General features: G+C 42.0%; 1 protein-coding gene across 6 annotated transcripts in view; it reads right to left on the reverse strand.

Annotated features, from left to right (window-relative positions):
- The window catches only part of shroom2a (shroom family member 2a), a 95,048-nt gene that overhangs the window by 9,296 nt on the left and 70,227 nt on the right, over positions 1-15,525 (reverse strand). For all 6 annotated transcript variants that reach the window (XM_057840756.1, XM_057840757.1, XM_057840755.1 and 3 more), the window contains 3 exons: positions 8,958-9,287; positions 903-1,334; positions 665-836 (listed from right to left, as the gene is read on the reverse strand). In XM_057840756.1, the coding sequence (XP_057696739.1) occupies positions 665-836; positions 903-1,334; positions 8,958-9,287 (934 nt within the window). The remainder of the gene's footprint in view (positions 1-664; positions 837-902; positions 1,335-8,957; positions 9,288-15,525) is intronic.

The following is a 15,525-nucleotide window of genomic DNA, read 5'->3' on the forward strand; positions in this document are numbered from 1 at the left end:
ATGACGGCAACTAGTAGCGGTTCTGCCGAAATGCATGGGAAGTTGAGGGAACCACGACTGTTTAGTAGTGCTTGTCCATATTATATCTTGCGTGCGGTCTCGATCCAAGTGCGCTGTGTGGTGAATGACACAAGTGCAGCATGTGAAGTAAAACATTAAGCAATGCATTGAGCTAGGCATTAGAAGCCGATTCTTGTGCTCGCGATAGCCGAATTCTATCTCTACTATCGGTTCATTGAATATTTAATGGCTAATTACTGTCAAATGGTAACTTTACTATCGATACATCTGTATCTCTCACCTGTAAAACCGGCTATCCGGTCGTATCGGTTTATCGTTCTCAAGCTTAATCATAACGTGTTCATAATTTCTAACATAAATAGCTCCAGAGTATAAATCGCACCCCAGGCCAAACTATGTGGAAAAAAACTGTGACTTATAGTCAAAAAAATACGGTAATACGGTAATAAATGGCTTTAAAAACCATCAACATTGGACTTTTATGAAGGACCATTTTGCGATCTGCTAAACTGTAGTCATTTGGATTGTTACGCCATTTGATTGATTATATACACAACTGCTGATCACCAAACCTGACCTACAATTTTTCTCGTTCAGTAATCACTTAATCGCTCAGGCCTATGTTCTGAAGAGTGTTTCTAACCTTCTTATTGGCCAGATCCAAGTCCAGTTCATCCTCTGAGTCACCGTAGTCCTCGTTCTGCTCCTGCATGTCTTTCATCTTGATGAGAAGCTCGGCTTTGGGGGCGGACGTGCTGTAATACGTAGAGCTGGTCACCATGGCGACTGCTGCTGCCATGTTGTCCTGCTTCTCCCTGAAATATGATGACATTATTATGACATCATAGTTGAATTTTCAGTCGGTGTGTGCCGAGACTTACCTTTCCTCAGCGTGCCTGGTGGAATTCGGGGGTTTGACTGGTGCTTTCCGACGTTGGTGAGCTCCTTCCAGCACCTGCTCGCCTTGAGGAAACAAACCCTCCATCAGGTCCATAGTGGTCTTCATCTTGCTCTGATCCAGGATGTCCGCCAGCGACTTGTCCTTGTCCATGATGTCTCGAGCCAATTCTTCCCTCTTCCGCTCCTCTGAGATTATCGGTGCGGTGTCCTTCACCGGCTCGTCGGGTTCTTTCTGCCGAGTGAAAGCACTGAAGACCGAGTCCTGCCCGCCGGCTCCCAAACTGCCGAGCTTGCTAATATCGGGACCGCCAGTTCTGGCCGTGGACGCCTCGTTTGCCGTTCCCTCCGACTGTACGATCCTGACGGGCACTTTCTTCACCGCTCCGGCTGGTTTTTCCGTCCCGTTTTCCATCCTGGGAGGGGGAAAAAAAATAGTGAGAATAGTTCGTAGAGGAGGAAAAACTATTTGTGGCCACGTGCATGCTGATTTTAAATGTCAATGCATGATGGCAAAGTGTTTTTCCATGCCCAGTGAGCCACAGCAGTTTTGACTGTCAATAATTTCTTGAGCGCGGAAACAAGTCAATTGAAGTTGCGTTTATTTTTATAGCCCTTAAATCATTCACTGCCATTGCCAGCAATGGCTGGCATTGAATGATCATGTTTTAGTTAGGGATGTCCCGATCCAGGTTTTTGCACTTCCGATCCGATACGGATATTGGTTTGAAATTCCGATCCGATACTGATACTGGCCGATACCGGCCTATCAGACCATGTATTAAAGTTTAAAGTTATTTAGCCTACTTACTTAGTTGTCAGACTCATGTTGAAAAGGGTTTTAGTACTCTTGATAACAACTAGCCACCTGAATTAGGTGATTTTGAATAACACACAATGGTTGGTAACAAGAAACTGACCTTTTTATTCAGTGATAAACACAAAACATTATAAATAACCGAAATGGCGTATTCAGTCAGTAAAACGTGCAAATAATATTGTAAACTGTTTTAAAAAAGCAAAACGCACAAACAACCTCCGTGGAAAATAAACTATTAACTCCGCATCAGTTCTCTGCTCTTGAACAACTGTACCAAGGCTTTAAAAAAATGAAGGTGTGCCATAAAATGCGGACTGGATTTTAGGGAAACCAAAGCAAAAACTGGAATGGATTATGTAAATCGTAAAACCCGGACCGGAGTCTAAAAAAAATCGGGAGCCTGGATCGGAATTTTTCCGTGTCAGCCGATCCGATACCGATGCGCATTTTTTTGTGCATATCGGCGGTCGATCTGATCCAAATATCGGATCAGGACAACCCTAGTTTTAGTGCCTCTGATGGTGATAGACCTCCAATTTGATTGCAAGATGCTGGCACTCCCAGTAAAAATATATAGGCTTTCATTTATGGGTTAAAGATGTTAATGATTTTCCTTAGTTTCAGTGTCCACGAGGATCAGCGCTGCGTTTCCCATGAGGACCAGTACACACATGCAAAGTGTCGTAAAATCATCAATCAATCAATCAATCGATCAAAAATCAATCTCCCGGTCGCCTGCAGATAGGTTAAACAACCTTTCTGTTTCCAGCTGCTGTGTTAAGGATGAAAAGTAAGAAGGTAATGAATCCAGTTGTGGCTAAACAACAGCATATGACTGTTAGCAACCAAGTGGGTAAGTGTGGCTAAACCCCTCACCCGAACTCGCCAGTGCTAACGAGTACGGTTGAGAGGGGGGTTAGCCTTCCTCCCCCCCCCCCCCCCCTCAGACAAAACTTTTTGTCTTTTTGTTGCTCTGCCATCTTTACAGAATTCGCACAAAAGCGTGCGCATCGACTTCAGTCTTTGTAATGAATGAGGAAAGAGAGAAGAGATGTATGCCATAAAGCAGTGAGCCCATTTATTGTTTTTGTGTTCCTGCCACCCGCCTCAAAGTTAGTGTCAGTGAAAGCGATGCAGACCCCCTAAATACGTATCATCTAACTAGTTGTCAGTCAACATATTATCAAAAATGTTATGAAAATATTTTATAAAGGTTGCAAAGTTAGCTATTGTTGTTTTAAAACAAAATTTTAAGTAAATGCTAAGTGACCTCAGTTAAGCATTTTGACCTCAAAATTTTAAAGTGATCCTCGATCTTTTTGTTGATTGTTGCCATTTTAGAAAATTGGGAGTAAAGGGTCACACGGAATAATGTTGCTTATACCCCTTTCCCACTGGCCAAAAAACCCATGTCAACCCACTAACAATCGGCTTTTGGTGGCAGTGGGAAAGGTGCAGTGACCCGCCTCGACCCGTGTCAATCAACCCGCCAAGCGACCCGCGTTAAAATCACCTCGGTTCTGATCGTCATGCAGTGTGAAAGCAAAACCCTGGGTCAACAGTCAACACCCTAATCTACGTGATGACGTAGGCTCTTACGTGATGTGTCATAACACCGTGCCAGTCGCCTCCCATTTAACACGCCCCACAACCGTAGTTACGGCGATGCTCACAACAAAGCTAGTAGAAGAAGGAGCCAGTAGCGCACCACATTGAACAATATGTCCCAGCATTGGAAAGATGATGAGACCTGCCAGCTCCTTTCCATCCTTGGAGAAGAGGAGATTCAGCGACAGATGTCTGGGACCGTGCGAGACACAGCAATTTATAAAAATATCGCTGGTAAATTAAAAGCTCGAGGCTACGACGTCGCCTACGTTACCTCAACACAAGCAGAGTGTTGATCCTTTGCTGCATTTCGACCATTTTGAGGGCAGTAAAAAGCATGAAAACAGAACACAAACGGAAAGGAGGCTTCCATGTTGCTCTGCATTGTTTACTTCCTTGAACTGAATGAATTCGGTCGCACTTGCGACGCGCATGTTAGCGTGGTGACGTCATGTAACCTTACGCACGGCTGAGGAGGGGTGGAGGGTTAGACGGGTGGAGAAAAAAAAAAGAGGGCTTTTTTTGTCAATGGGAAAGGTGCCAAATGCCAATTGCTAGTGGGTTGCATCGGCTTGGAAAAACCGCGCGTTGACCCACTAGTTTCAGTGGGAAAGGGGCATTAGAGTGCTGCTGCCTTTTAGTGGGTAAATGAGGAGCAGCATTTAGTGTGTGAGCTACTTCATATGCTGGTAGCAGTACTTCTGACCAATTTATTAAGTCTGTGTGCGGGCCAGACGTTATTGATTTTATGACAGAGGCTGGGGCCAGGGGTTAATTTGTGCCGGAACATGTTCCGGTACCTCTTGATTTTAGACTCCACATGTTCCGGGACTTATTTGGTCTGTTCCGGCACCTTTTGAGTGAAAATATTCATGATAATAATATGCCGGGTGTTTTAGAGGAGAGCGTAAAGCGACGATCGTCTCCTTTAATGCTGGCGCCCTCTTCAGTACATTACGCCTCGACTTGCAGTAGTCTGAAGCACGGAGCACACATTAAATAACTCTGGAAACCAACCACCACTCTAAAGTCATGGTTGCCCAAACTTTTCATCGAGCATTTGGGTTTAACAGAAAACAGTTGCTTTAAATTGTAAAACTTGCTAGGTGAAAGCCCTCTCATTTTATTCTTCTTTCCGCCACCCTAATGCAAAACAAACAACAAGTCACTGGCGGGCGGCTATGCAGTCTACCAATTGGAGCGTCGTGCTGGCGCACCAATAAGAGCCCATATTATATAAAAAAGTTTTTTTTTTTTTTTTAAATTCATTAAAAAAAAAAATGTGCATAAATTCATTTACAGAAAAAAATCCCAAGAATTGTATGCTGTTTATTTAAAAAAAAAAAAAAAAAAAAAAAAAAAAAAAAAAAAAAAAAAAACTCATTTGAAAGAGTCGGAGATTTGGTGATGACAAATTACGCCCCTCCCCGACATAAAAAAAAAAAAAAAACTTCGGCGGCATCTGGAAAGCACGCAGCCAGGAATCGGATTAAACATTATTTCAACATGCCAAAAAGGCAATTGAATTTACAGTTTTTCTTTCAAAAAAAGGAAGATTCAAAACGAGTCAAAAAAGCCACAGCCGGCGAACAGGGAAGCTGCAGCAAACATGCTAACAGTGAGAAGCAGGTGCAGCAGGAGGCTAGTGCCGCAGCAGGTAGCCAGGTTCACGGGGAGCCAGCCAAGAAGAAGGCTACTACCGTGGCAGCAGCTGGTCAGGTTCAGCGCCACCCGGATTCGGGACCAGCTACAGCGCCAGCAGTCAGCCAGGTGAACCACCAAGAGCTGGAACAACAGGCCTGTACCCTGGCATCAGCTAGCCCGGTAAAGCAGCCGGAGCGAAAGGCGGAAACCGCCACATCCTCTCGCTCAAAGGAAGGTCCAGAAGGAGAGGAGAGTGCACTGAGCGGAGAAGAAAGCACGACATCCTCCAGCGACGGGGTTTGGACAGCAGCTCAGTTGAAGGTGAAGCAGACTTACTACCCCTGGCTTCTTATGGGAAATTCGGGTTTAGGTTGTACAATTTGTAAGGCGGTGGGAACTTTGGGGCCAGAGAAGACGGGGGGGGATGAAACTAGCCAAAGAATGGCTTTCAAGCACAGTGACCTCATCTGCTCCAGATATTAAAAAACAGCAACGCGCACTTAGAAAAAAAGTATTTGAACAAGCCCGTACCAAGGCTCACTTAGCAGCAGCAAGCATTCTTGAGAAGGACAGTCTATATTTAAAAGTCTGTCTGAACAGATGACCACTACAGCTCGCGTATTTCGCACGGCGTACAAGAAGGCTAAACGCCACCGTCCAGCACATGGCTTCGAATATGAGATTGATTGCCAAAAGTTAAATGGACTCGATATGGGGAGGATTTTACACTCCAATGTTGCGTGTGTAAACATACAGAAACATATTTCGGAAGAAATGAAAAGGAAACTGTTTGAAAAAATAGTACAGTGCGCACCCAAACTCAGTCTAATGCCAGCAGTTTTTGCCTGTGTTCCGGGACCTGTGCGTGTCTAGTCATCCCTGCGCTGTCATATGTACTTTGCGTTCCGGCACCTTATGATTTACAAATTAAGCACTGCTGGGGGCCGGATGAAATTTGACCACGGGCCGCATTTGGCCCCCGGGCCGGACTTTGGACATGTCTGGCTTACATGTATCTAAGGTAGAGGATCACTTTAAGTCAACTGGACTTCAGTTTAGGTAAACACAGGCCATCATAGTGGCAGTGGAGAATGCAAACAACGGAGTTAAACATGTTAGCTAACAACCCAATTGCCAGCGCTCTTTGAAAGGCATCGGAAGGGTAAGGCTAAATTAGCGCAATTTATCATTTCAAGTTCAGATTACTCAGAAAATTAATTACGGCCCTCAAACTTGACCATGTAGGTTAATTTATCAAATTGAATCACAATATTTACTTTATAAATTAGTTAAAAAATACTCAAGTCATTTTGGTCATTTGGTAATTTTTGGACTATCAGCCACAACTTTTTAAATTAATTTTTATTCCTCCAGTTTATTTGTTGATTCATTTGGGTTAATAGGTGACACTTTAGTTGACAGACGCATCATAAGTAAAGATGTCCTGATCGATCGGCATCCCGAACCCGGATTGTCAACTTTATCGCATCAACGGCGGTAATAACATTAAAATATTTAACGCAATTAATGCATGAGCTGCACTACCCACTCACACTTTGTCGCGTTCAATCTATAATGGCGCCGTACAACGTATATATAGAGCTAAAAGGCAACATAAAATGAGTAGAGAGAATTTTGGCAGCCTTTGAAGTCTTTTTTTAATTGGCTAAAGCCTTACAATCCCTCTCTCAACGATTAGAAATATCGTGGGAAGCAATGTTGGGAAGAAAGGTAGTAGTTGATCTTTTTCTTAACACCCTATCTTATTTCCCAACGTTGAGAAGATATATCAATTGGTACCATTACGCACAGTCATGGTTGCTCTTCCCATCATGCATTTGGGCAGAAGTTAAATGGCTGCAGTATCATTTACTGAAAGCTCATAAATATCCACTAGAAGGAAATATTTAGTCACAATATACAAAATCACATTTATCCTTTAAGAATTACAAGTCTTTCTATCCGTGGATCCCTCTCACAGAAAGAATGTTAATAATGTAAATGCCATCTTGAGGATTTATTGTCATAATAAATACAGTACTTATGTACTGTATGTTGAACGTATATATTCGTCCGAGTTTCATTTTTTTCTTAATGCATTGCCAAAATATATATGATCGGGAAAAATGATCAGGAATGATTGGAATTGAATCGGGAGCAAGAAAAAGCAATCGGATCGGGAAATATCGGGATCGGCAGATACTCAAACTAAAAGGATCGGGATCGGATCGGGAGCAAAAAAACATGATCGGAACAACCCTAATCATAAGGCGGGGATGGCGTGGCTCAGTGGTAGAGTACTTGTCCCCCAGCCCAGAGGTTGTGGACAGGGCCGGCCCAGGCTAAGCAAAATAATGCAAAGGGGCCCATATTTTTGGCCCACCATTTCATCACAGTGTACTGTGAAAACCATACATGCAATCCAACCCATACGTCCATATTTTGTATATTAATCAGATTTTGTTGCACTGCAAACTTCTCAACCCAAATGATTGTCAGTATTTACAGTAGATAGCGCCAAACCTTTTTCTAAAATAGGAAATAAAGAAGTTAAGGAAGAACTTTTATTTTTTTAAGCTTGTAATCAAGTATCAAAAGTCAAATAAAGCAAACTGTAGTAAACAAAATAGAATATAAATTAAAACAATTGCCAGATTGGGGGACCCCTAATGGTCAGGGGCCCTAAGCAGCTGCATAATCTGCATATAGGCTGGGCCGGCCCTGGTTGTGGATTCGATTCTTTGCCCTGATGAACTCGCCTAAGTATCCTTGAGCAAGATACTGAACCCCACTCCTGGTGCTGCGCCACCAGTAGGTAGATGGTGATGTAGTGTAAAGCGCTTTGAGCACCTTGAAAGGTGGAAAAGCGCTATATAAATATAACACCATTTACCATAAGACTGTCAAAAGACCGTCATAATTACGACATGACACTATCATTGGCATTACTGAATGCTTATGACAGATGTCATTAAGTGTCATCAATTATGTCACTAAGTCATTTATGTCCAGCTTGAATAATTTACATCCATTCAAAAGTAAGATAATTTGCCGGATAACACTAAATGACATGTTATAAGCCAGGGGTGCTCAAAGTTTTTTGCTCCAAGATCTACTTTTAAATGAGACAACCTCCCGCGATCTACCTTAAGAGCAACATACGGCGTTATGTTGCTCACAAAACACAAATAACTGTGTACGTTTAAAAAAATATAAATAAAAAATGGACGGTAAATTATGTTTGCTCACAAAACATAATTAACTATGTACATTTAAAAAAAAAAAAAAAAAAAAAAAAAAATTTTTTTTTTTTTTTTTTTTTTTTTTTGGGATGCTGCGAGCTACCCACACTAGCGTTGCGATCGACTGGTCGATCGCGATCGACGTAATGGCCACCCCTGTTATAAGCATTCATTAATGCTTATGACAATGCCATGTCATAATAATGATTGTCTGAGGAGTCTTGTGGCGCCACTTTCAAATAAGGTGTTGCTAAATACCATAACTAGCAATTAATGAAACAATTGGAACAGTAACTGAAGAAAAAATGACCACAGAACATGAATTTTGATTGTTATTTACATCTGTAGCGCTGCAATGCATGTTCAGAGGCATGTTGGACAACAACAGTGTTGACAGCAGATGGGAGCAGAGGTTGACCGTCTCCCCTAAGGGAGCAGTGATGGCCAAATGAAGCTTCTTGAAGCAATGAATGGGGGCTCATTTGGTCTTATGACAGTCGTATGATGCCGCTGTCAAAAGTGCAACCGGTTAATATCTTTTGGAGTAAATATCACCAAATACAGTGAGGACAGCTGCAGCTTATATTCCAGTGCGGCTTATCTATGAACAAATACCGTTTTCGTGTCGAATTTAGTGGGTGGCGGCTTATAGTCAGGCAAAAATTACGGTACTCGAATGAAACTTAAGGTATGTTTCCTGAAAACCTTTACTTAGCATGACCTACCCGTTTAAGTCTTGGTCGTTCAGTGACACTGGTGGCTTGTCGCTAAGTCTCTGCGGGGAAAACTGCGGGGAAGGCGAACGGACAGCCTCCATGGCGACTCGCGCTTTGCCGTCTGCCTTTTTAGCCTCGCCGTTCGGGGTGCGATTTTGGGGAAGCGCCGAGTCCTCGTGGTTGACCTCGGGGCATCCGGGCGCGGGAGACTCTGCTCGGTCCGTGACCTGAGAGCGGCTCGGCTCGGGCGCTCTGTGGTTGACGGCGGCTGTAGCTGTCGTAGAAGCTCCGCGTTCACACTCAACAGATTTCTCTCTCACTTTGCAGTCCGCCGGGACGCTGAGGAGGACGACAAAAAGGCTTTTAATTACGCACAGTGCGAACTATCATCTCCAGCCTACTTCTTCCTCTCGCCAGCAGCCACTGTGATTAAAAGAACTTTTCATGTCTCCTCCCTTGGTTGCAGCTGCCAGGAATACTTGGGCTCCCACAAAAGTCTGCAAGGAGGAATAAATAAGACTCTCGAGCGCATTTAACTCTTAAGAGGAAGTTTGTCTGGTTGCGTGGCACACGTGTCACCAGTGGTGGAAACTTGCTAAGTGCAATTACTGTACTTAACTCTTTCACTGATAGCTGTTTTTAAAGCAGAGCCTGTAGTTTCACAGTATTTTGATGGAGCTTTAAATGTTATATGAATGGATAAAGGAACAAACAAAAAGAAAGAGCTAACGTAAATCGTAGATTCCACTAGCTTGCATGTGAACGCTTCCGCACAAACTCAATTAGGAAGCACTGAAGTGTATTGATTGGACAGTCATGAGATACAGTTTGGGGCAACTTGTTGACAAGCAGACATGACCTTCAAGCTTTTTATTGAATAGATAGAAATCATGCTAAATTATCACATCAGAGCTATAATGAAATATCCCACTGACCTTAGCAAAAGTACAGTGGGGCAAATAAGTATTTAGTAAACCACTAATTGTGCAAGTTCTCCCACTTATAATTATTAGAATTATAATTATTAAAATATTGGAGAGGCCTGTAATTGTCAACAGGGGTAAACCTCAACCATGAGAGACAGAATGTGGAAAAAACAGAAAATAACATTGTTTGATTTTTTAAAGAATCTACTTACAAATTAGAGTGGAAAATAAGTATTTGGTCACCTACAAATAAGTAGGATTTCTGGCTGTCAAAGAGGTCTAACTTCTTCTAACGAGGTCTAACGAGGCTCCACTCGTGACCTGTATTAATGGCACCTGTTTTAACTCATTATCGGTATAAAAGACACCTGTCCACAACCTCAGTCAGTCACACTCCAAACTCCACTATGGCCAAGACCAAAGAGCTGTCGAAGGACACCAGAGACAAAATAGTAGACCTGCACCAGGCTGGGAAGACTGAATCTGCAATAGGTAAAACGCTTGGTGTAAATAAATCAACTGTGGGAGCAGTTATTAGAAAATGGAAGACATACAAGACCACTGATAATCTCCCTCGATCTGGGGCTCCATGCAAGATCTCACCCCGTGGCGTCAAAATGATAACAAGAACGGTGAGCAAACGTCCCAGAACCACACAGGGGGACCTAGTGAATTACCTACAGAGAGCTGGGACCACAGTAACAAAGGCTACTATCAGTAACACAATGCGCCGCCAGGTACTCAAATCCTGCACTGCCTGAAGTGTCCCCCTGCTGAAGAAAGTACACTTCCAGGCCCGTCTGCGGTTTGCTAGAGAGCATTTGGATGATCCAGAAGAGGACTGGGAGAATGTGTCATAGTCAGATGAAACCAAAATAGAACTTTTTGGTAGAAACACAAGTTCTCATGTTTGGAGGAGAAAGAATACTGAATTGCATCCGAACAACACCATACCCACTGTGAAGCATGGGGGTGGAAACATGCTTTGGGGCTGTTTTTCTGCAAAAGGACCAGGACGACTGATCTGTGTAAAGGAAAGAATAAATGGGGCCATGTATCGAGAGATTTTGAGTGAAAATCTCCTTCCATCAGCAAGGGCACTGAAGATGAGATGTGGATGGTTCTTTCAGCATGACAATGAATGAATGAATGAATTTATTGTCATTGTCATCATCATCAAAATCATTGACAGTTTCAGAGTGTGGAATTTTGCCTGAAAGAAAGATGAAGACAGACAAAGTAAAGACGGGAAAAGCAGATGCTTATCGATACCCGTCCCCCATCGGCCAGGGACGCACAGACAGCATATTTGTGTTACAGACCAGTTATAATCTTCACATATCGTTCAAAAGTCATTGAATGCCATGGAATGATCCCAAAAACACAGCCAGGGCAACAAAGGAGTGGCTTCGTTAGAAGCTTTTCAAGGTCCTGGAGTGGCCTAGCCAGTCTCCAGATCTCAACCCCATAGAAAATCTGTGGAAGGAGTTGAAAGTCCGTGTTGCCCAACGACAGCCCCAAAACATCACTGCTCTAGAGGAGATCTGCATGGAGGAATGGGCCAAAATACCAGCAGCAGTGTGTGAAAAGCTTGTGAAGAGTTACATCAAATGTTTGGCCTCCGTTATTGCCAACAAAGGGTACATAACAAAGTATTGAGATGAACTTTTGATATTGACCAAATACTTATTTTCCACCATGATTTGCAAATAAATTCTTTCAAAATCAAACAATGTGATTTTCAGGGTTTTTTTCCACATTCTGTCTCTCATGGTTGAGGTTTACCCATGTTGACAATAACAGGCCTCTCTAATATTTTCAAGTGGGAGAACTTGCACAATTACTGGTTGACTAAATACTTATTTGCCCCACTGTATAATACGTGAGGATATGTCCATTAACTTACGGGGAAAGTATTTGAACACCCTGCGATTTTGCAAGATCTTGCATTTAGAAATGATGGGCAGGTTTGACATTTTCATTGTAGGCGTTTGTCCACTGTAGTAGACAATCTAAAAAAATCCTTAAATCACAGTGTATGATATTTTAAAACAATTTATTTGTATTATGCTGCTGCAAATAAGTATTTGAAAACCTCTGAAAATCAATGTTAATATTTGGTACAGTAGCCTTTGATTACAATTACAGAGGTTAAACATTTCCTGTAACTTTTCACCAGGTTTGCACCGACTGCCGCAGGGATTTTGCACCACTGCTCCACACAGATCTTCTCTAGATCAATCAGGTTTTTGGGTTGTCACTTGAGTAACAGAGTTTGAGCTTCCTCCAAAGATTTTCTATTGGGTTTAGGACTGGCTAAGGCCCTCCAGAACCTTGATTTTTTTTTTTTTTTCACGAAGCCACTCTTTGGTTATTCTGGCTGTCTGCTTCTGGCCTTTGTCATGTTGGAGGACACAGTCACGACCCATTTCCAATGCTCTAACTGAGGGAAAGGAGGTTATTCCCCAAAATCTCACAATACATGGCCCTGGTCATCCCCTCCTTAATACAGTGCAGTCATCCATGCCCAAGTAGAGAAAAACACCCTCAAAGCATGATGCTACCACCCCCATGCTTCACAGTAGGGATGGTGTTCTTGGACTGGTACTCATCATTCTTCTTCCTCCAAACACTGAGTGGAATAAAGACCAAAAAAGTTCAATTTTCATCTCAGATGACCACATGACTTTCTCCCATGACTCCTCTGGATCATCCAAATGGTCATTGGCAAACTTAAAACGGGCCAGAGGATGTGCTGGTTTTAGCAGGGGAACCTTCTGTTTCATGAAAGGTCTTTAACTATGACGTCAAAGTGTATTACCAACAGTAACCTTGGAAATAGTGGTCCCAACTCGTTTCAGGTCATTGCCAGGTCCTCCTGTGTAGTTCTTGGCTGATTCCTCACCATTCTTAGGATCATTGAAACCCTACAAGATGGATTTTGCATGGAGCCGAAGTCCGAGGGAGATTGACTGTCATGTTTAGCTTCCTTCATTTTCTAATAATTGTGCCAATGGAGGATCTTATTTCACCAAGCTGCTTGGCGATTGCCCCGTAACCCTGTCCAGTCTTGTAGAGGTCTACAATTCTGTCTCTGGTGTCTTTGGACAGCTTTTTGGTCTTGACCATGTAAGGAATTGGAGTCTTCCTGAGTTTATGGGGTGGATAGGTGTTTATACTGTATGTAGCTAACCAAAGTCAGACTAAAAAAGTCCACCTCCACTCCACTTATTTGTTGGACTTTTTAAAGGCGACTAACAGGTCTTTGAGGCTCACAATTCTAGCTAATAGACAGGTGTTAGAATTAGGGTTGTTCCGATCCCGATCGTTTTAGTTTTGAGTATCTGCCGATCCCGATATTTCCCGATCAGATTGCTTTTTTTCGGCTCCCGATTCAATTCCAATCATTCCCAATAATTTTTCCCGATCATATACATTTTGGCAATGCATTAAGAAAAAAATGAATAAAACTCGGACGAATATATACATTCAACATACAGTACATAAGTACTGCATTTGTTTATTATGACAATAAATCCTCAAGATGGCATTTACATTATTAACATTGTTTCTGTGAGAGGGATCCACGGCTAGAAACACTTGTAATTTTTAAAGGATAAATGTGACTTTGTATATTGTGACTAAATATTGCCATCTAGTGTATTTGTTGAGCTTTCAGTTAATGATACTGTAGCCATTTAACTTCTGCCCAAATGCATGATGGGAAGTGCAACCACGACTGTGCGTCGTGGTACCAATTGATATATCTTCTCTGCCTTGGAAAATAACATAGGGTGTTAAGAAAAAGATCAACTACTACCTTTCTTACCCACATTGCTTCCCACGATTATTCTAATCATTGGGAGAGGGATTGTAAGGCTTTAGCCATTTAAAAAATGGTTCCAAAGGGTGCCAAAATTCACTCTACTCAATTTACGCTGCCTTTTATCTCTATATACTGTATGGGTAAAACGGCGTCATTATAGATTAAACGCGACAATGCGTGAGTGGGTCGTGCAGCGCATGCGTTAATTGCGTTAAATATTGTAACGTGACAAATGTAAAAAATATTAATTCTCGCCGTTAACGCGATAATTTTGATAACCCTACCTTAAGCTTAAACTAAAGACTCTGGAAGAGTGTAACACATTATGTCTGTAACGTTAAATACAATTAGAAAACGATTTAATTAAAAAAAAAAAAAAAAATATATATATATATATATATATTAAAAAAAGGCATGTCTGATATTTTTTTGCCGATTCCGAAACTTTGAAAATGACGTGATCGGACCCGATCGATCGGCATCTCTAGTTAGAATACTTATTTGCAGCAGTATAATACAAATAAATTGCTAACAAACCTTATGCTGTTTTTTTTTCTTTAGATTGTCTCTCAAAGTGGACAAGCAACTACCATGAAAATTTCAAACCCACCCATCATTTCCAAGTGAGAAAACTTGCAATAAAATAATACTTATTTTCCTCACTGTATGTTATTTGTTTCAGTACAACACAGTTGATTCATTTAAAATACGCAATAGCTTCCTTGACATTTATTTCAGTCAAAAGATAGCAAAACAAGTTTCACTACGTTACCCAAAATGACGCTTCTGGCCTGTAATTTCCATCACGGCACAAGTAAGAAACTAATAGCAAGCGACTCCTCTCTCTGAGCAACCACCTGTTGCCATCCCCTCAATAGCACTGACTGGGTGGAGCTCATACGCCAGACACGAAAATGACAAAAACTGTTGTCATGCAAACTTTTACAATGAGGGTCGCTTGAGAAAAGATACTCGACACCCAGATGGTGGGTTTCATCCGTGGGTTTATGCAGGGGAGGGGTAGGTAGACAAAGACTCCTAAATTTCTGGTCCAAAAGTGCACTGAGGGCCATGTGACCAGGAAGCATTCTCAAGGCCTACAGAAGAAACCTTTACTGCCCGACACAAAGCGGCACCCCGGAGACGGCGTGTGTTGGCACAGCTGTGGCGAAAGGCTGTTAAACTGCGTTGAAGCCAACAGATTATAAAGACATGACTGTTCCTCCGCCAGAGGAATGAGTGATCGGCAACCCTGTCGGACAGGGATCGGAAATATGCGGCTCCGGAGCTTCGTGGGGCTCCTTCATTCTTTGTTTTTAATTCAAATTACTTAATACTTACCTAACTTACATAGCAAAAGTCCACTAGCTTAAATGCTATAAAACGCTATCTTTTTTGTTGTTGTTTGTTTACAATGCCCTTAACAAATGCTTCAAACACATATTCCCACAAAAAAACGGCTATTTATACCTTTGAACTAAATTATGAATTAAAAAAAACATTAGCTCAAACAAAAATATACCTTATGTTGGTCTTAACAGGGAGCAGCAAATTCAGCAATTCACTTTTGCTACTAGAGGGCAGGGTATCCACCCAAATAAAAAAAACTAAATGCAAACACTTAAAAAACAAAACAAAACATAACAACGCCACTTTTAATTGAACAAATACTCGCAGCAAAATTTAATTCCAATCTTTTTTCTAATTGATTAATAGTTGCAGCACTACATCGGAGTACAAGGTGCACTTTCAATGAATGGCGTATTTTGAAACCGTTTTCATGTATAGTGCACACTGCATTATAAGGCGCAGTAGTATTAGTAGT

This window comes from Corythoichthys intestinalis, chromosome 7 (genome assembly GCF_030265065.1).
Source record: "Corythoichthys intestinalis isolate RoL2023-P3 chromosome 7, ASM3026506v1, whole genome shotgun sequence".
Classification (NCBI taxonomy): domain Eukaryota; kingdom Metazoa; phylum Chordata; class Actinopteri; order Syngnathiformes; family Syngnathidae; genus Corythoichthys; species Corythoichthys intestinalis.